Genomic DNA, 27,793 nt, shown 5'->3' on the forward strand with positions numbered 1-27,793 from the left:
TTTTGGTTAAATATATATACACAATTTACCTTAATTGTGTTGACCTATGCTGATAAGATTAATGAATTTGTTGTATTTATATTTGAAATATAATTTTCTACTCAAAAATATTAAATTGATTGAGTTTTTTTTTAATTATCATTTTCTTCTTTTTAATCATCATTTCTCTCACTAAAGGCTCCAACAATTGGCATGCGGGCGTGCCCTTCTCCTTGAATTATTACATCAACCCTAAGATTGTACCTAGCCACACTCCCCTCTTTATTTACTCATATGATTTGTCTTATAAAGCTATTTTTTAAAACAATTATTTATTATGAGTATGCGATGATTTGTACCGTCCATGACTCGTGTTTTTGTCAACCTTTAGAACGTTAGGATGGAAATAACATTGCAATGGATAAAATATCGGGGTTGAGATTAATTAGGTCAATGTAAAGATTACATTTTTTAATCTCATTCCTGAAATTAATTGAAAACAATAAAATTTTAATATTTTGACTCTATCAGATTAACAAACTAAAATGCCGAAAATTTATATTCTACTCCGCATGTCAAATTTTAAAAAAATAATCATAATTTGATTTAGGTTAAAAGTAATTATTTCATTTAAGATTTGAAACAAATTAGGTGGTTTGATTTTTAGAATAAAGAACTAGTGAAATAAAAATAATTAATTACGAAAAAAAAGTTTAATGTTGTCACTGTAAATCTCTCAGAAAAAAAAAAAAAAATATATATATATATATATATATATATATATAAAAGATAAAATAAAACAAAAATAAAAGTAGGTTGCATGATCCCATAAAAAAAGAAGAAAAAGTTTAACAAATTATTTAAATTATTATTTGTAAGATAGGGGGATGGTGATGAAAATCAGGTGCGACGCATGTGCTGCTGCTTTTATGCGACTCCGTGGGTGGGCCCGGGAGTGTACTGCATCACGTTTCCCAACCGCACCCGCCTCTTTTTCATTTCCTCTTTTCATATTAAATTTCCCTTTTATCGTTAAAAAAAAGTTAAAATATTATTTTGATTTCTAGCTTCCATTTATTTTAGTTTTTCCAAGAGGTTTATTTTGATGGTAATACTCTTAATTTTATTTATTTTAGTTTTTAACTTTTAACATTTTAGTCCACGTACTTTTAAAAATTGGTCATTTTAAATCTTTCTTTACAAAATTTTAACACAAATTGTACATATAACTTAAACTCGTTAGTATAAAGCAATAACATTTTAAGAAATATATTGATTGTAGCGTCGTGTTAAAATTGTGATAGAAAAAATAAGATTAAGAATAAAATTAAGGGACCAAAATTGTTGCTTTTAAATCGTACATAGACCAAAATAAATATTTTGAAACTACATGGATTTAAATGAACAAAAATTGAAAGTACATGCAAAAAATGAACCAAAACTGAAAATATACAGATGAAACTAATATTTTAACCTAAACAAATATTTGACATCTTTCATTTTAAGTTTCAGTTCAATGTCATTCAATTTTATGGCTTTTGAGTACTTTAAATTTTAAGATTAAATTAAAAGATATAATATAAATATTTATATTTTTAGTGATAGTATTTATAGATTCAATGTTATCAATTATTTTATAGTATATTTTTGGTTTCACAAAACAAAAAATTTATAGTCTACTTAGGTAGGATGAAAATCAAAACAAATTAGACAAATTTAATAAAGAAGACATTTAATAAAGAAGATATAAATCTTATTAGTTTTTTTTAATCAATGATATCTTATCTTCTTCTTTTTTTTTTCTGAGTAATAATCAATGATATCAAATTTCAAGACTTTTTTATATTTTTATTGATTTTATACCAACGTGACATCTGATAATCATTTGTTATTATAAAAACTAAAAATATGTCAATTATTAATAGTTAAAAGATCGACACAATCCTATAAAACTTGGTGACAATAGTATGTCAAGAGGTTTATTGAGTTTTTAAACCATTCAAAATTTTATACGAAATATATAAATTATATATGGAGTGTGGGATATGTTAATTGAGTAGGTTAATGATGTAAATAATACATAAACTATAATTTGAGTAATGATATTGGATGGGGGAGAAGGGAATAGTCAATAATGAATTAGAAAGAAAAATAATGGAATTAGGATTAAGAGGGAAATAGTTTTTAAGAGAGACAAAAGTATAAATTGTAAAGTTTGAGGGAAAGTATTAGGAAATAAGAGGAAAAAAATGAGAAAAATGGGGGGAAGTGGCATGGAGAGAGAAATTGTGTTTAAACGATAAAATTGTCACTCAAATAATAATAAAAATGATAGAAATTAAAAGGATAAAATAAGAAGAGAAAATTTATCCCAATAGCCAATGTCGATGTCAATGAAAATATTGAATTAAAAAATATCGAATAAAATATTGATGAGTTTTTTCCGTAAAAGTTAGAGAAATTAAAAAATATTTAAATCAACGAATAAATAGTTTTCTATTTCTAAAAAAATTTAAAATAATTAATATTAACATTACGGATACATTTATTTTGTTGATATTTATTGGATTGTTCCTTTTTTTTTTTTTTGATATTATAATTGAAATGTCGATATTTAATAATGCTACTCGTATCATATAGTATCCATCGTTTGTGGGCCCCATCCATCGTATGTAATAATACACTCCATCATCTCCTTCTGATCATATCCAAACTGAATGATTGAGTTTCAGCGGGCCCCACGCGGTGAAAACTAATTTTTCTAATTTAGCGGAATCTCGGGGACGCGAAGAGCGTTTTCTGGTGTACGTGGAACGGACCGCACACGATCATTTCTCACGTAGTCTGTTTTCTCTGTTTAATTAATTACCGGATTAAATAACGTCTTAGTTTTTTTCTCTTTTAATTACTAAAAACTGAATCGAGGAAGATTATTCCGTTTCGTTGTCCCGCCCCCTGACTCACCTGCCGACGGCTTTTTCCGGCATTTACCCTTCCCCACGCCGCAATTTTGACCAACTACGAGGGCAGTTTGGTAACTTCGCGTGCGTGGGGACACGTGTAAAATAATGGAAAAAAATAAAAAGAAAAGTACAAAGAGACAAAACGGAATATCGTAAAGAAATAAATATTTAGAGATTTGGCCATACTTTTTTGCTTAATTCGATTACCATACAGAAGATTCAGTATTTGACACAAAAGTTTAATTAATTAAAATTAGGCCCCGCTGATTTTAATTAATCACACCCGCGCCTTTTTCGTTTCTCATGGTCGCTCATTCACTGCCCCACCACCAGTCCATGTGAGACTCTCTCTCTCATCCTTTTCTTTTTCTTTTTTTTTTTTATTTTTTTTCTTAGAGTCCTATAAATCTCCATATCTTCGCTCCAAAATCGCTCCCAGAAATCGCTGATCAGAGTGGACTCGGCTTTCTCTGTTCTTTCCTTTGTTGGATTTTGGAGGCCGTAATGCCTCGTGATATCGGCGAATGAGGTAGCTCTGTACGATTGCGGTCTCTGTACCGTGAATTTTTTCGCCGATGAAGGGTTTCCCTGCTTCGCTTTTGCTTCTGTTCTTGTTGGCTTTCGCCTCTTTCAGCTGGGTTTTGGCTCTGCCTCAGCATGAGGTACACGAAGCTTCTGGAAAATTCATCCTAGGTCCGAGCTTCCTCCTCTACCGCTTCTAAATTCGATTCTCTATTCTTGTTTGATTGTGGATTTCGTGTCAATTTGATCAATGGATCTTGTTTCTTTGTGCTGGGTTGGTTCTGTTTTTCGCTGTTGAAAATGAGAGTGGGAAAATCATCGCAGTTTTTTGTGGAGTATAATTTGTATTTTAGGAGTGGATGCTCTTGTCTTGCTTAGAAGGAGGCTAAAATCTGTTTGAGACATACTTTATCGCTTTATTTCTTAATTCTGTGACTCGACGAGAGGAAATTCTGGAAGTTATGAAATGTTCTTCTGTACTTTTGTATTCTAAGCGTCCACATTGTGCATAAGATTGATTGAACCTCTTCTTGATTGTAAACGAAACGGCTCTCTCTTTTTTTTCTGTGGAGCTGTTACAGCTTTGTTCTCTAAGTATTTTTCTGTTCATTGATTTACTAAAGGAGCCTGGAATTTGCAGGAGAAGAGAACTTAGGTCCTTGGAAGAATGAGATACTGGAGAGTGCTGAGGGCCCAGGATCTGCAAATAACGACTCTCAACCCCCACTTGTGTTGGCAGCAAATAGAACAAAGCGTCCAGATATTCTTCATGGGTTTAGGGTGTATGAAGCGGGCTGGGACTTTACTAATCGGAATTACTGGGCTGTAAGCTCTGATGCTCATTTTCTACTAATTGAGTTTGGTTTGTTTACCTCGTTATCATACTATTCTATACAATTTCTTGTAATTTGTTTGACATGTTTGCAAGTTAGATATAGCATTTCAAGTGGTTAGAAAATTTTTGAAGACTTGTTCCAGAATTTTATTCATACACTGTCTAAATTTTCTAGATAGCAGAGCACGTCTTTAGGGAATGAAGAAGGGTTTAATGGCAATCGTTTTCCTTCAAAGTAACTAATGATATTATTCGATCAATGGATTGATTTCATATTTAACTGATCGAAGTAAGAAGTTCTTTTAGTGCTCTTGAAATTTCCAAATTGCTTGTGACACGAGTAAGCTTCGAGTTTTGTGCTTTTCGGCCTGAGGATATTGGAGACAGTAAATAAACACTGATTTCTCTGTAGGTTCAGGATTGGAATGTTTGGTAAAAGGCTATACTATGTTTTGTTGTGCGAAGCTCTTGGAAAATCTTCACATTATACCTGTAATGGTTTCATGTTTTAGCATATGATCTTTGCTTTTATAGGCTATTACTTGGAATTTGGTATCCTTTTACAATGATTTATTCTTATTCAAACTATTTGACTAGTACTCATTTCTGTCGTGTTGGTATATGTCTGCAGTCTGTTGGATTTACTGGTGCAACTGGTTTCATTCTTTCCATCTTTTGGTTCATTTCCTTTGGCATTGCTCTTCTTGTTCACCATTGCTGCGGATGGAAGATAAACCTTAAAGGCGAAGAATCAAAGGCTTCACAGTGGGTCTGCCTAGCATTACTTGTTGTTTTCACATGCGCTGCCACGTAATATTCTACACTCTCTTTAAAGTATCTTAGATTTTGAAAGTGTGCTTTCTCTCATTTTAAAGCTTCTTAGAAATATATTTTGTATTTGTTCATTTTTAACCAAACTTTTTTATGGGGATTTGGTGCATAAACTATTAAAGATCCAAATTGTTACATAGAGTGCATAAAGAAAATGTTATTATCTTTTACAAGAGTTTAGATTCACAGACATTTGGGTTTTGATTTCATGTATGACTTGATTTTTAGAATGTATTCTACTTTCAAAATCACATATTTGTGAATTTTAACTTCAATCACTACCCTTGAAAAATTGTATTGAAAAGAAAAAAACAGAACTATTTTGGAAACAATTTTCAGGACAAGCTCTTGTTTACTCTTTTTCGCTGAATTATGTTATTCTCATAGAACTTGATGATTTTACTTTTAGAACAATTTTGAATATTGAAACTCTTATCAAAGGACACCCCTCCCCCCAACAAAAACTAAAAATTCTATCTTATTAATCATATTATTTTAATCTCAAGTAATTTTAAAATCGTCCCAACTTCTTAATTATGTTATTTCTCATAGGGCTTGATGATTTTACTTTTATAACAATTTTAAAATATTGAAACTCTTATCTAAGGGACCCCGACCAAAAAAAAAAAAACTGTGTTATTAATCAAATTCTTTTAATTTAAGTAATGTTCGAATCGTCTCGAGTCTCGACTTCTTTTTGACACAAGCTCATATTTCCATTTTGCAGCATTGGCTGTATCCTTCTATCTATTGGACAGAATAATTTTTACAATGAAGCTATGAATACTTTGAAGTATGTTGTAAACCAGTCAGACTACACCGTGGACACGCTTAAAAATGTTACAGAGTATCTCTCACTTGCAAAGACCATTAATGTGGCACAGGTGTTCCTTCCATTCGATGTAATGAATGAAATTGACGAGTTAAATGTGAATTTAAATACTGCTGCGGATACAGTGGCAGAGAAGACAACTACAAACTCTCACAAAATAAAGAGAGTTTTCATTGCTGTGTACGTATCTTCAACTTGCTCCATTCAATGAAGTTTACATCTTTTGTGATGTCAAAATGCTAACATAAAATGTGTTAGTGCAGCCGTTCAGCATTAATTACTGTTGCCGCGCTCATGCTTCTCCTGGCTTTGATTGGCCTTTGTATGTATTTCTTATTAATACTTGGTTTAGTTTTCTTGATTATTGGACTTGGTGCATATTTTTAACTCACTGGCTGCCATTTTTGCAGTTCTATCCTTCTTTGGGTATCAACATGCAATTTATATGTAGGTTATCTCTCTTGTGGTCGATTTATTTTACTTTTCAGATGCATCTATATATATTTGTAGACTAACCAATATATCATCATACTTTTCAGATTAATAATCAGTGGTTGGCTACTTGTTGCATTTACATTTGTTCTTTGTGGACTGTTTGTAATCCTTGACAAGTAAGTTGGTTTACCGTTCGGCTATATCGTTGCAACATTAACTAAAATAATCTTCGTATTGGCTTATGAAACTGTGATATTTACTGTCATCACTTCCTGGTTTCTTTGATATGAAAAACATAGACCGAGTTCACTAATGTCTATTTTATCCCCATGTTTTTCTCTTCTTCAGTGCTGTTTCTGATACATGTATGGCAATGGAAGAATGGGTGGATCATCCACATGCGGAAACAGCTCTTAGCAATATCCTTCCATGTGTTGACCACAGAACCACAAACCAGACACTGATCCAGAGTAAAAAGATTGTCAACGACATTGTGGGCGTCGTCGATCAATTTGTCTACAACTTTGCCAATGCAAATCCACCCCCAGGATCTCCCAACTATCGCAACCAGTCCGGACCTCAAATGCCAGCTCTCTGTTACCCGTATAATTCTCAGCTGCAAGAAAGTAGATGTGGTGATAACGACGTGACTATTGAGAATGCAGCAACGGTAAGAAGATTCATATAGTGATTATCTCGTTGCAGTTTAACTTGGGAATATGTCTATACGGGTGATATTTATGGGTGTTTGTAGACATATCCACATTATGTCAACCATTATGACTGGTTCTGAATCATCTTTCTTTGTATTTGATTGTGTTCGTTTTGACATTAACCGTTAATTTGCTTTTAAATGCAGGTTTGGCAGAAGTTTGTGTGTCAAGCATCGGAATCTGGAGTGTGCACCACGGTCGGGAGGGTGCCACCGGACTTCTATGCAGAGCTGGTGGCTGCAGTGAATGAGAGTTATGCACTTCAGCATTACACTCCCCCTTTGCTCAGCTTCCAGAACTGCAATTTTGTAAGGGACACATTTCACAACATCACCACAGCTTACTGTCCTCATCTTCACCATCATCTCAAGATGGTGAATATTGGACTTGCAATGGTTTCAGTTGGAATATTACTCTGTCTCTTGCTATGGATACTATATGCAAACCACCCCCAATGGGAGGAAGTGTCTGCCAAGCTATCCTTGTCGATAAACCGCAGGAGAAATGCCAACCGAAATACTAATGAAACAGGTGGAAACGATGAACCAACCTCATCAAGCATCAGGAGAAATGCCAACCAAAATACTAACAGAACAGGTGGAACCGATGAATCCACCACATCGCGCATCACAAGTGTAGTTTAGAGAAGAAGTAGAGAAGAAAAAAAAAAAAGATAAAGAAACCTGGTTAAAAGCTTAAGTTTCCTTTTCAAATGTTACGGTTAAGTAGCTATATACATATATAAGTATACCACTCCCTTTCGAGGGATGAAACCAAGATGGCGCAAAGCGCCATTTTGTGTTTGAATATATGTCATTTCTAGTACATAATCAAAGCAAAATTTTGGGTCCATTTCTTGATCATTTTTACTATTTATAGGCAATTATGTGTTCAAGCTGCAACCATTAGTATGAGATGGCAAGAATGGTCTGTTTTGCTCTGAATCTCAAAGAAATTAACCCTCTTGTTGCTTAAACCGCTTCACCACTCATCTCAAAATGATGTTCCATTTGTTCACTCAAAACTTACAATGAAGCCAATTCTTGATGGGTGTATACGAACAAGCTGAAAGTTGTAGGAAAATTTTTCCACTTCCATGTTAAATTTTCTTTATCACAGATACACATGAACGCCAGAAAAGTTCTTGAAATGTACAAGTGGTGAATCGATGTGTTGTTCAGCGGAAGAAAAAGATTTTAATGGCTTCAGCACTTACCAATGATCCAGTGCCATCTTCTCCCGAGTGGTGTTTCTAATTTCTGAATCCGATTCCTCTGCTGAGAGTCTCTGCCACAGAAAAAACATCAAAGAAGGCCATGAACAGCTAGCCACTCGTTGACATACATGTTAGGATAGAAGATTTCAACTCCATTAATCGTCAACATGCCGCTTGATTTCACGATAGAAATTGTATATCCCTCCGAATATGTAGCTAACTCCGTGCCATCCTCAATATTCACAAGATCATTCCACAAGATTCTACACGGCAAAATCTGACGAAAGTACAGAGACGGGTACTCAGTGAAGTTATCAACGCGAGTCGCCAATGCTTCATCCGATGGAGCAAAGACGGTCATCATGGACTGACCATTATTGAACCCTGGAATCTGAGATTCAAGAAACAATGCCATCGAAGAATAGCCATTGGACTTTAGGGTTTTTATCGCTTCACCAAACGGATTCTCCTCAGTCGATGGACCACACCGAAACTCCGCACCACCCGGACTCTGAGTAAGCGGCGGAACTTGTAATTTCAGGTCAAAAAACTTCTCAACCCCAAAAACAATTAGCGAACCGTCATCGTAGAACGGCGAGCTATTAATCTTGACTCTGTTCAAGGAAATTTCGGAATCAGATCGGGAAGAAGAGGTGACAGTGAGCGATCGACCGGGCAACATAGTGGGAATCTTGGTGCCAGACGCGAGCGATTTGAGGCTTTCGGGAGATAAGTAGAGCGGCAAGAAGTGGAACTGAAGGAGAGAGAGAGAAGGCTGACCTGATTGAGCAAAAGCGGCGTCTGAGGGTGAGAAAATGGTGAGGGAATTGGAGTGGGAGAGCAAGGATTCGGCAATAAGCTCAAGCGTCAGAGCCATGGAAACGAAGCCATTGTCGGACAAGATTTCAGCGGCGTCGAGAACAGTTTGTGAGGGTAAAGGGGAGGAGAGAGAGAAGAGAGAGAGAAGAATGAGAGAGATGGAGACTGCGGAAGCCATTGATGGAGGCTGAGGAATTGGTTGCAGTCTGCAGAGATGAAGTGAGAGTTCTTCGCGTCTAAGTCTGGGATTGGTTAAACAAAAAAGTGAAACGGAGAATTTTAGACGGTTTTATTTGGCGCGAAAGGTTTTACACGTGGCACGTATGTATACGTCGATGAGATGTTGACGTCGGTCGTTAGAAAGTTTATCCCCTGATGTGACGAAAATGCCCATGGACCCTTCATTGGGCTTTCGTCAAGGGTTCATCTTCGGCCCAAACATTAGCCCATTACCGGCCCAAAATACTTAGTTGTTAATATTAACAATTATTTTGAAGTATATATCAACAAATCAGAGTGGCGCAGCGGAAGCGTGGTGGGCCCATAACCCACAGGTCACAGGATCGAAACCTGTCTCTGATATTATTTTTTGGTTTTTTTATTTTTCTTTTTTGGATTTTGTCATCTTCGATTGGGCTTTGGCTTATATCACCCTTCGTTGCTGGCCCAAAACATTGGCCCATTCGTGGGCCCATGAGCCTCAGGTCACACTGTCGAACCTCTCTGATACATTTGGGCGGAATTTTGATTTAAATCAAATATTTCTCTTTTTTGGATTTTGTGATCCTCGATTGGCCTTTCATAAACCCTTGTTTTCGGCCCAAAACATTGGCCCATCCTGGCAAGCCTAATCGGCCCAACAACCGAGTTCAAATAATAAAGAGTATTATTATTAATTTTAGCAAATTGAACAACAAATTAGTATTGAAATCCTGTTTGTATATATATAATAGCCTTTTGTTTAATAACGTTTATTTGTCTATCAATCACATGTAAACTCCAACGAGTCACGGCACTATAATCTTGACCAAAATGTCACAGCTTCAAATTCCCGTATTGCTTTAACTAATTAAAAGAATCTGAGGTCAAATTTTAAAATAACCAAAAAAAGTTTAGAAAACTTTAATTTCTAGAATTCCACTAAGGTTTAGAAAACTATATAATTTATAGAATCCCACCAAGGGTTAATTGTCAAAGGTTAACCTTGGCAAAAGATCTACTTAAAAAAAAAAATTAAATAAAAAACAGCACTTTTCTATGAAGACGCTGTGCTTGTGCAGTGTGCATACACACAATTAGCAGCTCATGTTGTTGTCCAAAACCCAAATCAGTCATTAAAAAAAAAAAAAAGAAATATATTTCAATCCTCAGTTCAGCTAAGTTACAAAAGCTTCTCATTTTCTCTCTCCCTATCGACAGTTCAGCTATAGATACCACTGTGATGAAAATAACAAGTTTAAAAAAATCAATGGCAAATTTAGGATGACTTGTCTTCAAAAATAAGTTCATGACACGTATCTGTACGGCCACCGGGTGCGCTGTAGAAACTTCATCTCTCTTCGTTTTGTTGGAAAAATGTGGACATTATTGGACTTGTGTCTAGTCGAATCCTTCGGCAAGTCTCAGCTCCGAGCCTCTCCTTGGCCTGAAAATGTAACAATGGAAAATGGATTATAAGATGAAGAACATATTATGGGATCCCTCTCTCTTACATACCTTTCATTTTTAGTTTCTTTTGCCTAATCCTGCTTTTTTAAGTCGTTTTGAAAGAGCCCATTACCCTCTCCTAATAATCATATTTCTTTAAAGAATGTCGTTGGTGGTAATACTTCCGACTCTTCTGCTGTGAGCGCCAATAACAAGCAAGCACTCCGAAGGCACAGCTTGCAAGAGCGATTGCCAATGCAGCCCCGACTGGCACCGCGACCGCATTTGTTGAAGCTGCTAACTCTTCAGGAACCCCGTCGACTCCAACGTTCTCGCTGTTGGTTTTGTACATAGATGCAAGCATTTTGCCATAATAGTTGGTTAAGAATTTATGTACTTCATTCTCATCCCATTCGACCGGCTTGCTGCTGCGAGAGCGGTAGCAGGAGGAACAGAGTTGTACTGGAGGCCAGGTCATCTTCGGAAACTTTGGATCTGCGGTTCCTACAGATTCTTCCTCTTTTAATAATCTTTCATTGACTTTGTTGTGTGCTCTCCACAACCATAGGGCAAAGTCACGAGCTTTGTTGAAAGGAGTAGACACGCTGAAAACAATACCTTCAGTCAGAATGTCAGATGATAAAGGTATATAGAGAATGAAATCAAATATGTAGTCCAAACTTACCTCGAACACAATTCGTAAAAGTGCTGGCGACATTCCTCGCAAACAAAGAAGTTGTGGACAAAATCGCAAATAGTTGTGAATGCAAACTGGCTTTCTCCGTCCTCGATTCTCACAGAAAGAGAATGCAGTAGAACCCATAATCCACAACTGCATATAGAGATGCAAATAGTTAGAGAACTGATGAAAAAGAATTCACCAATCATTGCCATGGCCTGCCTGCAGCAAGCGTCTGTTCATTCTTTATGTCTCAATTATATTCTTCATATGTACAAATGTAATTTATTTCATATTTGACTTGAGAGACAATGGGAGGCAACTATCTAATAATTAACTAGAACACTAATAGATTCAGCAATCATACTGTGTTTGGATCGCTGAAATTATATTATCATTAACTTTGTTTTTTTTCAGGAAGCATAATGGAGAAATAATATCAACAGTAATATTATGAGATTTTGCTAGAAGTTCCAATTGGATTCTCCTTTACGAAAAATATGTTGCTATGAAGATGTAACATTGAGCTTACACCAGAGGACATTATCAGTTGAGTTCTGAAGAGTATGTTAGTGTTTCAAACCAAATTTAGTTACATGAACGAGTGTGCAAACGAACTTCTAAAGACAACAAAACCTTTCCACACATTTGGAAAGAACAATTGGGTACATGTGTCACAAAAAACACAAAGATAGAACTTACCTAAATCCCCTAGTATCATTCCTGCTACCACGGCAGAAAATCTGCAAACAGGGCATTCAATGACTGTCATTTTATCGTAATATATTGAAAAACCACTTTACATGAACAAAAATAATCTCGATCAATTTCATAGGAGGTCATCTGGCCCTCTGGCCTCCAGGCCTCTAATATAAATAGATAAATATAGATTCTAAGGCTTCACTATCATCAATAAAAATAATTATTCGTGTCTCTTGCGTTCAATAGAAAATGAAACAACGGTTCATATCGATATACAGACAATACCAAACAGATATACAGACAATACCAAACAGTGGGTTGAAAGATATCTCAAGCAAAAGTCATAATTCCAGAAATAGTTAGGTTAAACTATATCGTTTGTGTACCCACCCAATATCCACGAGGTACATCTTTTCCACATATCTGAAAGTTCTTCACTGCACCTTTTTCACTAGCAACCTCTTGTTTCATATCTGAAGGGCTCAAGTCATCGAAGTTTACAAGTATCTCTGCACTACCTTTTCGACACCTAAGAGAAGTAACAGTTCAGTAATAATAGAGGAAAATATCTCTAAAGCGAAGATAAGGGCAAGGTAAAGAGTGCTTTTACACCTCACAGATGGATGATGAACTACCAGAAGTTGAAGAAATTTTATAAGGGATGCTCGAGTTTCAGACTTGATCATCTGAAAGCATGCATGTAACAGTTATTGATCTATAATTACTTGAAATATATACATAATATAATAACTAATTACCTTGTGTTCCAAGATAATATCAAAGGCAGTGGATGTTGCCTCCTCAACATCATAGACCGCTCGAGCAATCTTTCATCATTAAATGCATTTCAATTGTCAACAACATCACGGGTAAAGGAAAATTATTTCATTTGTAATATAAGCAATCATGATATCTGAACCAACCTGTCCAGGATCTGAGATATTGGATAACACATGCTCATTTTCAAATTTTTGGTCATCCAAGCCGAATGAGCTGGAAATCAGTTAACTGCTTATTGTTTGTTTCAGCTAAGTAAAACTTGATAGTGCAAATCAAGAAATGATTGGAAGTACCTCCTACCTGCCCATTTGCTTGTTCATCCAATTTAGTAACTTTTCAGCAGTTCGTCCATTATCAATGTTGCGTATTTCACTCTTCTCTTGCTTAGGATTCCAACCACCGGACACAAATTTGGAAGGAGGACCCCAAAAGAGCATAGGATAGTGACCCACCGAAAATTTATCACAGAGATTGGTATTCATCTGTGCTGGCAGACAAGCAAATGAAAAGAACTATTCACCAAGATGCCATAAGGTTTACATACTCAAAGTGTGAACAAGGAGACACAGCACATATGTATGCTAAAGCCAGAACTATCTATCTTCTTTGACCTCATTTAGCCATGGGTAAGTTGCCCAGACTGCTAAAATTGTCAAAATAATTAGATACAAGAAAATCAACCAAAATAATGATAACTTCACACAAGATTCACGAAAGTGTAGCCAAAACTTCGAATGAAGGATAATCTGATACCATCTATAAAGATCTCAAATTCATGCATGATCAAGAAAGAAGTAATATTGATCATTGACTCTGAGGATCACAAGATGGATATCGTACACTGACTCATATTGGTATTGGTTGTACACAAAATGAGATTGCATTTTGTATATCACCTGATATTCAAAGAATATTAAAAAATTTTGGATTACTTTATATGATAAGATTAAATTAAGAATTTAACAGGTATTTATAATTTATGTACTCATTAAGAAATTAAAAAAATCATGTCATGAATGTGATTTGATTAAGCATACAAAGAAGACGGGTGATGGTGAACCCCTAACAGCTTCAAGTGTCCTTTGCAAGCTACACCAATCGAAAAAGGTGAAGTTGCAATAAACCATCTTAATATACTAATCATCAAATCACATGTTATAGAATTATACCATCACATGCATGATACTCCCAGGCTTCAATACTATTCCTCACAGAGAATAAACTACTATGAAATATAAAAGAGAATCAAAATCTAACTGAAAGTTTGACTCATCTACTAATTCAATGTTGCTGGGCCAGTTTATGTGGCATGGTGCAGTCCAGAGATACTACCATTTTACTTCAGGAAACTTGTTTTCCTTGGTGGTTGAAAGGGAAGGCTAAGACTAAGGTGATTTAGAAGAATGCCTCAAGATGTCTTATTTGGCCTTAGTGGTTACCTGGTAGCCTGGTAGGAAAGAAACAATAGGATTCGTTGTTATAGGTACATGGATTTGTGTTTCTTGTAACTTTCTGCAGTATACAGCTTCTAGCACAATGGTTCTCCACAAGTTCTTTTGCCATCACTCAATCTTACCAATTAACTTGGATTACAGGTTGATAGAGGAGATGTTTTATCACCATTTTACTTCCTGGTTAATCCTATGTACTCCTTTTGGAAGTTAGTGGAAGGTCTGGTGTGGTTTCTTAGCCGTAAAAAAAAAAAAAAAAAAAGTTGAAAAAATAATCTAATGGAGAAAGAAAGAACCACTTTGTTTGATATTTCAATCAAAAGAACTCTCAAAAAGAGCAAATCAAATGTCAACAAAAACCTAATCCAAAAAAGAGAATTCAGAGAAAACGGGGCTTCATGTAATAAGATAATAAGGAATATACAAATTATAGAAAAAGATAATAAGAATTAATATCTAATGGAAGACACAAATGAATTATCGTGAATTATAATTGACGAATATCTCATACAACAAGAATTATTTGGTTACAGAGGGGGGAGAATGCATATACCATGAAAAAGAGGGTAAAGATACAACTCAAATAAGCAATTTTTAATATTATTTATCACAAATATATTACATTATTATAGATAGAAGAAACATGTAAAAGGTGCAAACCCATAATACCTCACAGAAAAAGTGAAGCATCACAAGCTAGATAAAAATGAAAATTTTAAAAATCAAAGAGGCAAGTGGAGAAGACTTCAAAGCTCCCTGAGAGTTATGTAATCAATAGTGCAGAATCACTATACCTTCAATGCGCAGTCTACTCTTGTCATTAATACTTTTCCTGGGTGCACAGCATTAGGTCCATTGAAAAGCCTAGCAACTTTCTCATAATGGGGCTACAGATTGATGTTCAACCAAAAAGCAAAATTAGAGAACTCGTAGCTGTGGCTGATTAACATATATTTCAGCATATGATACCTTATAGTTTCTGCAAGCAGGGCACCTGTAAGAGCAACATGTAGATAATATCACAAGTCTATTTGAACAGGAGCATTGAGATTATATTAAAGAATATATCACATGTGTAATTGAAGATTCTAAATTGTCATTTGGATTCTCTGGAGAGAGAAAAAAAAAAAGAAGAAGAAGAAAAAAGGTATATCTCACAAGTCATATGACACGGGTCAAATAGTTCATTGGATTACTTATTTCTAACATATCATGGATACTCGACTCAAGTGATAAGCCAGGTCCTGTAGAAGTTAACGGGCTTTCTCTGATAATCCACAATCCCGGAAACGCACGTCGAATAAAGTTCGTACTTGGCAACTTCCGTTACTTTAAAAAGCAACAGATTTCACTAAGCACGAACTAAAAAACCAGCCACCTTGCACAGCCCATTGTCATTTGATTATCCTAGTTTTGCACGGCTAAACGATCATACATGGACCAAGAATTTGTATCCCAAATGACAAGTACATATACATCCTAAAACGATATTCGAATATCCCTAGCTTGCATGTATGAGCCACAACAAGCATAAAGTTTCAACATCGATTTTCATTACAAAGTAAACCGCCGAAAAAATTCTAATAAACAAACATGCGATAGAAGAAACAGAATTCCTCCAAGCTGAAGGCACTAACCAGTGCGCGAAGAATTCAACAACCGCGAAAGTAGCAGGAGTATCCTTGAGAACCGCATCGAAACTGGTGGCGTTCAAATCAACGGCGTAATCCTGAGCATCCCCGGCATTGTCAGCAACAACTCTAAGAATCGAGCGCGATCCCGACGAAGCTCCCAACCGCAAAGCACTCAGACATAGAATCAAAACCAGAAGCGTCCGAGACATTGAAATGAACCACCAGTTGCGCGAAACAGATCAAACAAAGCTAGAATCCTGAGAGGATCGAACAAAAGCAAAGAAAATGATACGATTGAATTGATTCAGCGGAGAAATGGTGGAGAACGGTGGATGATTTGGAAAGGGAGAGATCTGAGAATGGAGGAAGAATTTGCAGTTGCCGGAGGCGATGTAGGGCATGTGAGTCTCTGTCTGACCTCCGACTGTCGGGAATGGTTCGGAGGCGAGTAGAATGCACTCGCGGGGGAACAGGTGGGCTTTACGTCCGATCTGAGCGTAGGGTCATGTTATCCGCGCCATTTTGCTTACCACGGACGGCGCGTAGTTTATGGGACAGGTCCGGCCGGTCCGGTCCGATTCAATTTTTTGCAGTTACAATTTTCTTTCCCTTTCTTATTTGTTGATTTATTATTTCTTCCGTAAGAAAAATGTTGGTTTGTTTGTTTCTTTTTTCTTTTTCTTTTTTTTTCTTTTATATTTGTGTAGTTTGTCTTTGATTCATTTTGTTTGATATACCCTAAAGAAGTCTTGTTTTAGTCCCTATCATTTCGATTTTTATTTATTTTATTTTAAAAATTTATGATTTCAATCACCATTTAAATATAGATACTAAAATTCGATGTTATAAAAGTGTGTAGATTAAATTAAATAAAAGTTTAAAGTATATGGATTAAAATTAACATTTTTATTAAATAAAATTTTTTAATATTTGGTAGTGTGATAATTAAGTTAATAGGTAATAGGGATGTTTTAAACATAAAATTAAAAGTTAACGATCTACCGTAGAACATTTGTAAGGCTATATACTAAACATGCAATCCCAAAAGTTAATGGACTCTTTAGAATCATTTATTACAATTGAACTTAAAAAAAAAAAAATCGGATTCTATAGAAACTTTTTAAAATTAAATTACAATAATTTATTTTACCTATGAAAGATGGTACATCAAACTTGTAATTTTTACGTGGAGTGGGAGGTAGAACTTGTAATTTATGTCAATTACAACTTAATGTCGCTAATTATCGTTAAGTTAGGTTCGTTTTGACATTAAACTTGTAATTTATCCAACAACAAAAAAAAAAGTTACTATATATAATTTGTATAATCAACTTAATTCGATAAAAATAATCTGTATATATACCATTTTATTTGTTGTCATATTATACATGATATTTCACACTTGTCTTTTTTTTTTTTTGTTCTTTTTCAATATTTACCGATCTGATTAATTTTTTTTTCTCAATACATTGTTTCAATAAATATCGTTATATTATATTTATTATTATTATATATATTTTTAATAATATTTATTATTATTATTATTATTATTATTATTATTATTATATTTTAAAATGATTGTTTCATGGTGAGAATTTATGATCTTTTAATATAAATATTTACTTTCTAACAAAACAAATATTTACATTAATGATAATATTTTAATAGATAATTAAATTAATATATTAATTAATCAACACACTTATTACTTAACTTTCCGACGATTATTCTTTAACATTTTAAGCGTATATTATATATTTTTTTTGGGGTTTATGGTCTTGGATGGAAGGTTTAGGAATTTATTTCTTTATAAAAATATTGTCTCCGTCGGTCTAGGTTTTATAATATATATATATATATATATATATTTATTTGTCATCAAGGTTTTATGATTTAAGATTTATGGTTTTATTTATTTATTAAAAATATATGTTTTGTTGTTTCATATTCGATTGTCATATTTGTTTTTGAAAACTGATTTAAAACAACATATTTTGAATACTTTAAATTTTGAACCTGATACTTTAAAATGCATTATTATATTAAAGAAATATAATAACTTTCATAAATATATTATTTAGATTATAAATTCATAAAATTTTTGTTAAAATTAAAACATTTAAAATATAATATATTATGAATTATATAATATTATAAAATAATAATTATACAACATTTGTAAAAAATATTATTTCAAATTTAACCAAATATTTAATTGCACTAGTTTATAAATATATTACCAAACATTGAATAATTTTTTAAATTAACATTCCATTTTCAAATTTAACACCGCACACATACAATACATCCTTATTTTTAATCCCATATTTTAAAATTGTGTTGTTATCCATTATTTTTATTTGCAAATTTTTCACGATCCACGTAAAAAAATTGGGCTGGGCTTTTTCATTTAGTGGCCCATCGTTCCAAATAAGCCGAAAACGCGTCGTTCACGAATCACGACCCCGCAACCACCAGGCACCAATACAATATTCGAAATTTTTTCGGGGAAAAAGAATATCCGAATATAGGGCTCGTATTGAAAGAAACCATTTTCGAGATTTTGTATTACCTTCCCAATTCCATTACAATAATCAAATTCCGATATAATCCAGTCGTTTTCGCAGCGTATTTATCCTCGCCAGAGCGTTGTTGGTTACAAGGTACTCTCGATTCGTGTTATTTACTTTACATTTCGTTCAATTAGTCGTTTGGAGCTTTATTTTTGTTTGTTCGGTGGTGTATTGCTTTTGTTGAAACTCACCGCATCGTCTTCCCCTTGTTGATTTATTGGGAAATTTCTTCTTCAATCGAGGTGCGTGGAGATGTCAATTAGGTTGTTGTGTTTTGTTTGCATCCGGATTCAAGAAAGTTGAATGGGCATTTGAGATACTTGTTCTGGGGACCTTGTCGAGTTTTATGCGGTGATTTAAAATTTAGTTGTCTTGATTTTTGTCCAGATTTAATGCCCTGTCTGGTATCTTTGAGGGATTTCAAAATCATGACAGATATCAAATGAATTCCGCTGCTCGGCACTGCATTACCTTGACGGTAGTTTTTATGTAAAAAAATTTCAGTATCAAAATGGTCGATTTCAAAATAAATTATAAATTTAACCTTATCATATTTTAATTTATAAATTATAAATTTATATTAAAAGTCCAGATCATATTTATAGCAAACATCCAAAATTTAATTTATTTAATTTCAGGAATTTAATCACGTAAACTTTCTTGATCTCGAACAGAGGGTAAGAGTTGAATTCGTTAGTTTTTAAGAACAATGTGCGAAGCTAGGGTGAATTGCTGGCCCGAGCGAAATGAGTAATTAGAGGAAAGTGGCTTCTCTGCGTGTACGTGCAGCATTTTAATTTTAGGGACTTTCTAAAAGAGCTTGGGGTTACTTTGATAATTTGATTATTATGAAGCCATTTTCTCAATTTGTATTTTCTGTTCTTGTCATTTGCTCCAAGTGCTGTTTCATTTTATTGCTTTTAGTTGCTGATTATTTACATATCACTACTAGTTTTGGTTTTATATCGTTAGAATTTCAAACGGGATTTAATATTTGTATGCTACCATGCCATTATCTTACTTCTTGACAAGACGATTCTTATCTCATTTAAAGCGCATTACATTTTACCAGTCTTCACATTGGTTGATGACTCTCATCATAGATACTTTATCATCTCACTATTGTTACAGGAAGACCCAAAATTATATATACTGTAGTTTTGGTACTTACATATAAACACCCTGTTATATGCAATCACAAAGATCATTGGCACAATTTGAGGCGACCTTGCACCAAACTACTCAGCAGTGAGCACCAAAGTTGAGATATTTGTCTGAAAGTTACACAATGAAGTTCCTAGAATACACCCCGTTTGAAAGGTACGTCAAGTTAAATCAAACCATGGTTTATTTCATTTCTGATATTTTCTAAGGCACCTTTTTTTTTAATAATTAATTTGAATGTTGCATGGTTTTTGTCATAGGTTGAATGATTTCTTGAGTCATTTGAATCTTGGAGAGCGTATCATCAAGGGATCCCTAGAAGCTTATTCTTGTAAGAATATATGTGCTTGTGTTGAATTGTAAATCTTAGTTCTTCTGGTAAATATATTTCAGATTTCTTGAAATGTAAATTTCCATTATTTTTTTATGTTCCTCTAGGTAAACATACAGGAATAGATAAGAAACTATCTTTAAGCTTGGAGAACGAGGTAAGAATGTTTCAATCTATTTATGACATGTTTGCATATTTCTGACTTTTTGTCGTATGTCATTAAGAAACTCTTGAAACATTTTTTGGTAGTTTGTTCATTATTTCCATTAACAAATCTATTTTTAGAATCATGCTAATAATTGACAACCTTTCTGTCAATCTTAAAATTTTGCTGGTATTAACTGCACAAAAGAAGACAACCTACCTACAAAAAACCAGCCACAAAAAGGCCATCCAATTGTTAATAATAATAGAAAGACCATAATTACAAAAGTCTTTGTATCTAGTACACCACCAAGAAGCCAAGCAAAAACTCCTTGGTTTCGTTCCTTCCATGTTGTCCATAATACGGCCTTCACTGCACAACACCATAAAGCCTTAGCTTCCAGTATCCAATCGTCTGCCCTCTTAAGAAATAGCAAGCTGGTTTCTTGATGTTTGTCTATCAAGTATCAATATATCGGCTTCGTTTTTCTTCAGATTCTTGACTATCTTGGGAACTCATCTGATGCTGACTCGTCTTCACCGGATGAATTTTTATTGAGCAGATCGAGGTGATGAATGTCAACTCTGATATGATGTCCTAACTCCTAGGTGGTTATTGTATTACATGGTTATTTGACAAGTTTACATTCATGGCAGTCGAAAGACACTGATATATCTGGTTCTTACTCTCAATCACGTGTACCCGGATTATGACTTCAGGTATCTGCTATAATTATTGTGCACTATTTCATCCATGCCATTATCAATTTTAAAAGAACTATGACGGAGGATTATGGGTAATGCTACTGTCAGCTTATTTGGCGACATGGCAACCCACTTTATATTCCTCCCTTTTTAAAAAATTGAATTGGGAGTGTTGTCAAAAGGTTTGACAGACAGTTCAGTAAACTGTTGCTCTAGGAGCTGAGAGTTCAAGTCTCTCCATTTCCCGAAGTCTAATACTCTCAGTTAGTGCGTTGGTGCTGATTCTTTTGCATTATCTTTATTATACTGAAGCTTTTATGTAGTTTCATTGTGCTTCCATACTATGATATTTGCCTACATCTCTGTTGTATGCTAGTGCAATGAAAGCTCACCAGTTCTTCACAGAGGAGACCTGGGATAGTTTTAAGCAGATCTTTGACGCCTTTATGTTGGAAGCATCTAAGGTAAAATTTTTAGTCATATATGTTTGTGCTTACTCATGTGATGAGATGTCCATGTGGTGTGGAGATGTAATTATCTAACTACCGGACTACCCAAATATCAAATTTCTAGCATGTTTTTAGTGTTATCGAAGATTGTTGTTGTGTAATTAGCTTTTCTTTCCAATTCTCCATTTTCTCGAAGGTGGAGCTGAGTGCAATTTACTTGTGTTTCTATTAGTTCGGTTTCAAAAATTGGCAGGGCAGCCATGTATGTTCCGCATTTTACCATCGTATCCCTCTGGATTTGGATCAATTTATGTCTCTACTAATTTTTAGATTTCTATATCATAATATTTAACTATATGTCAGACTCCCAGTTCTCCAAAATATATATATATATATATATATATAACAATATGCCCTGATGAAGAACTCATTTGGAAAAATTTCCCGTTGATACATTTTTAACTCCTTGGATGGTTGATTGCAGGAATGGATTGAGAATAATGAGGGTGGTTCCTTGCTAGAGATGACATATAAGGCGCTTGATGAGGTATGTGTGGGTTTTTTTTTTAAGTAGCGGTACAGGTTTGTGTGTTTTAAAATTTTAAATGGATATAGGTTCCAGATGGGGTGATATTGGGCGTATTAGTGACACCTCACCATGCACATGCAGGTTGTAAAACTAGCAGAGTGTGAAATTTACAGTTACAACCCAAATTCTGATGCGGATCCCTCTATAGAGAGAGGAGCAATGTATGTGTTTTTTATCTATTTATTGTCTAAGATGATAGTTCAACATCTAGAATTGTAACCTTGGTATATTTGCGTGCTTCATCAGATGGTCCTTCAATTTCTTCTTCTATAATCGAAAGTTAAAGCGTGTTGTTAGCTTCCGCTTCTGGTGTTTAAGGTGCGTTAAGTTGCTTGCTCCAAGGCTTTCAACAAATCAACACCTATTATATTTATCATCACCTTGTGCTGTGGCAGTAATTTGGTAGCTGAGGGGTTCCATTTGGACGGGATAGGCTACGAGGAAGATGGAGATATCTTCGACAACATGGATATCTGAGACACATTACTGTAAGCATTTTGTGCATAAATGAAGACTTCTTTTATGCTAATTCTCGATTCCGTAAACTGAATCCATATGGTTTTGGTGTTGGGTCCATGCTTTCACTTGAAGCGTTATCATATGGTGGAATGACTTTTATTCTTGTATATAGGAATAAATTGTACAATCTACCCCTTAGATGTATTAACCTTAGAGAACCTGTAGAAGAGAACTATGAGCTGTGGTAGTATATTGTATAAGCAAAAATATGAATACAGTACGCGTTACTATCAGATCCATGATTCCTGTTGTTCCATACTTGTTTTTTATATGAAATTAAAGTACCTTATTTGTTCTTCACTTTTCTGAACCACATTGCTTTGTACAAAATATTCCATTTGTGGACCATTTTGTCATATAGATATATTCATGGATATGTAGCACTTTTTACCAAACCACAATATCGAATTAAAATGGTGTGCATTCTGTACTTGTTTGTTGTGTTGTGCCCGAAAATCTTGTAAACTTGGGAAAAAAGTGAAATATTGGTCTATAAAATAATATTTCTCCCAGCAATTGTTATCTCTCACTGCTTTTAATTATTTGGACTTTTGTACTTTCTCTTTTCAAATTTCCTATTTTATAAGCAATGATAAGATTCTCCCTTCCCTTGCATCTGTTTTTGACACATGCCCTTTCTCAATCTCCCTCTCTCAACCCATTTTCTATTATATTTTGAGTTGTAAATTGGAGTTCTATACAAATTATAACTCGGGTGTATTTATTTTTAGTTTTCTGTTTTTAATAATTATGCTCTATATATATATACGTCTTTTTTTGTTTTCAAAATTTAGCCTATATTTAGAAAATGTTGATAAAAATTTTAACAAAACAAAAGAACACATAGGTTGGGAAACAAGACCCTAAATTTCTAATTTGATCGCACATAGTATTGATCCTTGATTTGCTTAGGCTTAAATTTCTGATTTGATAGCATAGCTTTTATTTTTTATTTTTTAACTAGGGCATGAAAGCTACAATTAAAATAACTTTGATTACACTATTTTTTTTTTTTTTAAGAATATAAAGCACAAACAATTTGAAGAGTGAAAAAGTTTTCTTGTCTATTAAGGTATCAAAGTCATAAAATTTAAAAAAGAATAATGAAATGAAGCTGTAAATAGTGTCATATGATTCATGCTTGATTTGCTGTGTTACATTACATTATGGAATGGAACCAAATAAAGTTGAAAAACATAAAACCAAAACAAAGGGTTTGGAAATATAGAGTGAAGCACGTCCATGTGCCTAAGCAAATGGCAATGGCAATCTTGTCCATGAGCTATTGGCTGATCCATCACTTAATATTTAAACAAAACCCCAAAAAAGTGCCACTTGTTTAGCGAAATTGGGAAACCCCCCTATTATTTTTTTAATACTTTTATATGACAATCATATCCTTAATTTTGCCCCACTAATTATCTTTTCAACATTCAATTATGGAAAGAAGATATACATCCAAATTAGCTGCCAGCTTTTGTGGATTGGAAACTTTTAAAACTTTACTAGTGTTTTTGTAACCTTCTCATTAAGATGAGCTCTAGGATGTGAAACGCTGAATTAGGATTATGGTGTGATAATTCACATGTGGAGTAATTCGACCGACGATAATTGTGTTAAGGACAACAGTACCTCAAGTTTCCTCGCAATTGTATGATATTGTCTGTTTTCGACATAACCCCTCACAACTTTGATTACATCATTTGAGGCTCACTACATCTAGATTTAGACTTTGCTCTTTTGGTTTCAAACAAAAGATCTCGTACCTATGGAAATAATTGTCACCTCTTATATATCATGAATCACTCCCTTTCTAACAAGTGGTGGTGGGGATTCGAACTTATAACCTCTTGATTAGAGAAATGTGTCAATTACTGCTAAGTTGAACTTATGTTGGCAATTTTTAAACTTTTTATATAGATCGGTGAAATTTTCAATTCTAAGTAGATGACTACAAATCATGGAATAGTTTGTAGTTGGTCATTAGGCTTTTGAGATTCTAATTATTTAGACTCATAAACTTTGAATGTTTTGTTCGTCTATTTAGTTCAAGTACATTATTATTATATTAAACATGCATGTTAACGACCTTTCAAGTTATGCCTAATAAGTTCTTAGCTTAAAAATACTTAAAATATGCTTGTCACGTAATCTTTAAATAAATACATTTACCATGACACGAAAACATGAAAATTAATTGAGTTTTACAAAATTAAATTTTAATTCAATAATTTTTTCTTAATGAAATGAAAATTAGATTCACTTAGTCGAAAAAATATGTAGCCATAAAATATGACTTATCTATAAACTTAAAAATTAGTGTTAAAACAACTATATCTAAGTTCTAATTAGTATATATTTGTTTATATCTCAATCTGAGAAGTTATGACTTTGATTCCAAACACACATGTTATATTAAAATAATAATATAGTGAGGCTAAATTCGTAATTTGACGTACTTCTCTTTGATGACCAGCGGCTGATCATTATCGTCACAGTAGCCAAGATTATAAATAGCACGCTTTTTGCTGAATCAAATCAACTTCCAAACACACACACCATGGTGCACACGGCTTCTTCTGCTCCTCTCTGCTCCTTCCATTTCCGCAGTCCGTCTTCTTGGCGGCGAAGGCCAGCGGCGGACCACCGCAGAGCGCCGAGATGCCACAGCGGCGTCAGCGACGATGAAGGTCTCAGGCCTGTGACTGTGTGTAATATCGATCGGCGATCTCTTTATAGTTCATTAATGCATAATGTTCTGTTTTGTGCGTTCTGCAGAAAACCAGAAGGACATCGTGGAGGCGAACTTGACGGTGTTGAGAGAGAGAATGGAGGATTTGAGGAAGAAGGAGCGGCGGATTCCGGCGAGTGGCGGAAGAATCGAATTCGATAATTGCTGGAGCTACATGTCGAGGAGCGATGCGAAATTGGATCGCGATTGTGAGCGGAAGATGGTGAAGAATTTTGCCCTAATTTCAGAGTGCTTGGAGGTGATTTCTATGGCTGGTGGTGCAGTTGGACTCGTTCTTGTTGGTGGATCTTTAGGCATCTGTTTGGTTTCTCTCCTGATTCGTCATCTAAGTAATTGATTTGAAGTAACAAGTAAGTAAACTTAGAAAAAAATTTGGTAGTGATTTTCAAAAACTTAAAAAAAGTTGATGAATCCAAATTCCAAAGTTCCGTGGTCTGAATTTCGGTGAGGACGTATTTTTATCCGCTGAAAATTTCAAATATTATAGAAATAGAGACCAGTGAAAATACGCGTCAATTGAAAATGTGTAGGCAAAATAAATAAATCGAAGAAAAAACTTGAAAAACTTAATTAAGTTAATCTTGATAAGTCTACGGTAGATTTTGAGTTTTGCAATAAAAATAACAAATCGCGTTCAAATTGTGGATTTATGTACCATGGTTTGTAATAATAACAATATATTTTGAACTTGATAGTATTATGATGTTATTAATTTTTTTAAAACAATTATAATGTTATTAATTAAAGGCATTTGGTATATGATATTTAATTTTAATTAGGGTAGAAATTCAAATATATGACTTCTAGTTTTAGAATAGATGCATGATGCAATAACTAGTTATTTTATATGAAATTAGAGTTTGCTCTATGGATCGATATTTGAGGATGTTTCTTACTTTTATTAGTTGAACTTGGTTGAACCATGCTCCCGAGCTAGTTTAATAACTCTTTCTCCTTTTAACTTTTTGTTTTTAGAAAACAAGTTCTTTTTTTAACAATATTTTTAGTATATTTTTAAAATTGTAACTATATTAAAAGTAATAGTTATCAACCAAATAATTAAAAATAGAATTGTTATTTTATTTTATTTGTTTGAATAATGAGTTCTGAACTTAATCTATAATATATTAAAAAGAGGTTAAGCAGGGAATTTTTTATTTTTCCTTTTGCCACACATTGTCGTGTTAATAATTTTATTTGAATATATTAAGAATTAATTTAGATTTAATTCATTGAGTGCAATTTTCAAAATAATTTAGAGAAAGCTAGGTAAGAGATTTTATGGATGTTTTATTTTAATGAGTATTTATCTTTTTTTTTTTAATTTTATCAAGGAGTATTTATCTTTTACTGTATTGATTAACAATTAATTTTAAAATAGTTTAGGACTAGAGAATGTCTTTATTGATGTTTTTTTAAATGATTATATATTTTAATATAAATATAAATGTTCTATTTACTAAAGAACATATAAATTAGTTGGCTAATTGCACAAATAGCAAGTGTTTTGACTTTTTTTATTTTTATTTTTCAAGAACCGTTATTAATAATGTTTCAAACTTTCAAGAATTGTTAAATTCTATCCAATAAAATATTGAACTACAACAGCCATTAGAAAAAGATACAAAATATTACAAAATATTACGCAAATCGGTTATTACCTTGTTATGTGACGGATCCTCAAAGTATACCACATATATAAACCACAAGCTGCACAACCATACATAAATTTTCATGATTGTCATATTTTGTTACTTAAACTTTAAATAATTTGAATATGTCTATTCAGATTGTTTCCATACATTTTTAGAATCGGATGCAAGAGACCTACAAAATAAGGATGAACACTCAAATGCACAAATTAGTAGAGATCTGAACTATTTACGTGTAGAATTTGCGATTAGATTCGTGTACACCTAAAGGTTTACTTCTAGTATTTAAGTGTCATACATTTAGTAGAAAACAGTAAGAATCTAACAATAGTGGTGAGCGGTCAGTTGAATGACTGTTTTCCTTGATTAAGTTATTTTCGGTGAGTTGAAGAACTGTTTTCCTTGATTAAGTTATTTTCAACCTTTAATTTGTCGATAGGTAGACCCTTAAGATTAAGCTATTAGTCTACATTTGTGTTTGGAAGTCTCTTAATTTCGTTAATCGCAAGACTTCTTGAGACACATGGCATGCCATTACTTGCACTCAAACACAAATTTTCAAAATTTACTTTGTTGGTAGTTATTTTTTTTTATAAAATTTAATAAAAAACTGAAAAATGGATAAATTGATATTGCCAACGAACCTAGTTCAACCATAATTGACATATACCTCAAATCATGAAGTTGTGAGTTCGATCCCCACTCCACGTGTTGTACTAAAAAAAGAAAAATATATAATACGTTAAATATGACCATGATTTAATAGCTTACTTAAAGAAATGATAGTTCTGATTTTGAATCACTGCCCTATATTTTAATATACGAACTAATTTTATATTAAAAATTATTTTAGATACAAAAATAAAATATTCTGGAG

At 33.7% G+C, this 27,793-nt stretch overlaps 5 protein-coding genes across 9 annotated transcripts; 3 read left to right on the top strand and 2 right to left on the bottom strand.

The window, feature by feature from the left end:
• Window positions 1–3,337: 3,337 nt before the first annotated feature.
• Window positions 3,338–7,962, top strand: LOC111018699 (uncharacterized). The gene is made up of 9 exons (XM_022294911.2): window positions 3,338–3,635; window positions 4,105–4,289; window positions 4,931–5,109; window positions 5,858–6,142; window positions 6,226–6,284; window positions 6,373–6,409; window positions 6,502–6,573; window positions 6,746–7,067; window positions 7,257–7,962. The coding sequence occupies exons 1-9, from the start codon at window positions 3,518–3,520 to the stop codon at window positions 7,752–7,754; spliced, it is 1,755 nt and encodes a 584-aa protein (XP_022150603.1). The 5' UTR covers window positions 3,338–3,517; the 3' UTR covers window positions 7,755–7,962.
• Window positions 7,963–8,182: 220 nt separating this feature from the next.
• Window positions 8,183–9,908, bottom strand: LOC111018700 (putative fasciclin-like arabinogalactan protein 20). Its single transcript, XM_022294912.2, is given in 2 exon segments — window positions 8,183–8,417; window positions 8,420–9,908. Coding segments are annotated over 2 exon segments (999 nt in total). The 5' UTR covers window positions 9,324–9,908; the 3' UTR covers window positions 8,183–8,322.
• Window positions 9,909–10,431: 523 nt separating this feature from the next.
• On the bottom strand, window positions 10,432–16,604 carry QSOX2 (quiescin-sulfhydryl oxidase 2). 3 transcript variants are annotated; one of them, XR_015787398.1, is made up of 12 exons: window positions 16,042–16,604; window positions 15,374–15,398; window positions 15,199–15,291; window positions 13,254–13,435; window positions 13,097–13,166; window positions 12,932–13,000; window positions 12,786–12,859; window positions 12,564–12,702; window positions 12,174–12,214; window positions 11,478–11,624; window positions 10,862–11,397; window positions 10,432–10,790 (listed from the first exon to the last, which is right to left on the bottom strand). XR_015787398.1 is itself a non-coding variant. In XM_022294919.2 (12 exons), the coding sequence occupies exons 1-11, from the start codon at window positions 16,245–16,247 to the stop codon at window positions 10,932–10,934; spliced, it is 1,512 nt and encodes a 503-aa protein (XP_022150611.1). In that variant the 5' UTR covers window positions 16,248–16,602; the 3' UTR covers window positions 10,432–10,790; window positions 10,926–10,931. The 3 variants fall into 3 exon arrangements, 2 of the variants coding, with proteins under 2 accessions (XP_022150611.1, XP_022150609.1); XM_022294919.2 differs by having other exon boundaries at window positions 10,926–11,397; window positions 16,042–16,602; XM_022294917.2 differs by having other exon boundaries at window positions 10,975–11,397; window positions 16,042–16,601.
• A 1,923-nt stretch (window positions 16,605–18,527) lies between these two features.
• LOC111018745 (transcription regulator) lies at window positions 18,528–22,812 on the top strand. 3 transcript variants are annotated; one of them, XM_022294977.2, is made up of 11 exons: window positions 18,528–18,701; window positions 19,815–19,931; window positions 20,036–20,106; window positions 20,214–20,263; window positions 20,746–20,819; window positions 20,908–20,970; window positions 21,332–21,419; window positions 21,889–21,951; window positions 22,075–22,154; window positions 22,240–22,311; window positions 22,389–22,812. In XM_022294977.2, exons 2-11 carry the CDS (start codon window positions 19,900–19,902, stop codon window positions 22,468–22,470), a joined length of 675 nt encoding a protein of 224 aa, XP_022150669.1. In that variant the 5' UTR covers window positions 18,528–18,701; window positions 19,815–19,899; the 3' UTR covers window positions 22,471–22,812. The 3 variants fall into 3 exon arrangements, with proteins under 3 accessions (XP_022150669.1, XP_022150666.1, XP_022150668.1); XM_022294974.2 differs by having other exon boundaries at window positions 18,529–18,701; window positions 19,743–19,931; XM_022294976.2 differs by lacking the exon at window positions 18,528–18,701 and adding an exon at window positions 18,713–18,853 and having other exon boundaries at window positions 19,743–19,931.
• A 2,145-nt stretch (window positions 22,813–24,957) lies between these two features.
• On the top strand, window positions 24,958–26,020 carry LOC111018723 (uncharacterized). Its single transcript, XM_022294946.2, has 2 exons — window positions 24,958–25,202; window positions 25,291–26,020. Exons 1-2 carry the CDS (start codon window positions 25,073–25,075, stop codon window positions 25,599–25,601), a joined length of 441 nt encoding a protein of 146 aa, XP_022150638.1. The 5' UTR covers window positions 24,958–25,072; the 3' UTR covers window positions 25,602–26,020.
• Window positions 26,021–27,793: the final 1,773 nt, after the last annotated feature.

Source organism: Momordica charantia (genome assembly GCF_013281855.1).
Source record: "Momordica charantia cultivar OHB3-1 chromosome 9 unlocalized genomic scaffold, Mcharantia_2.0 BLBB01000009.1, whole genome shotgun sequence".
Taxonomy (NCBI): domain Eukaryota; kingdom Viridiplantae; phylum Streptophyta; class Magnoliopsida; order Cucurbitales; family Cucurbitaceae; genus Momordica; species Momordica charantia.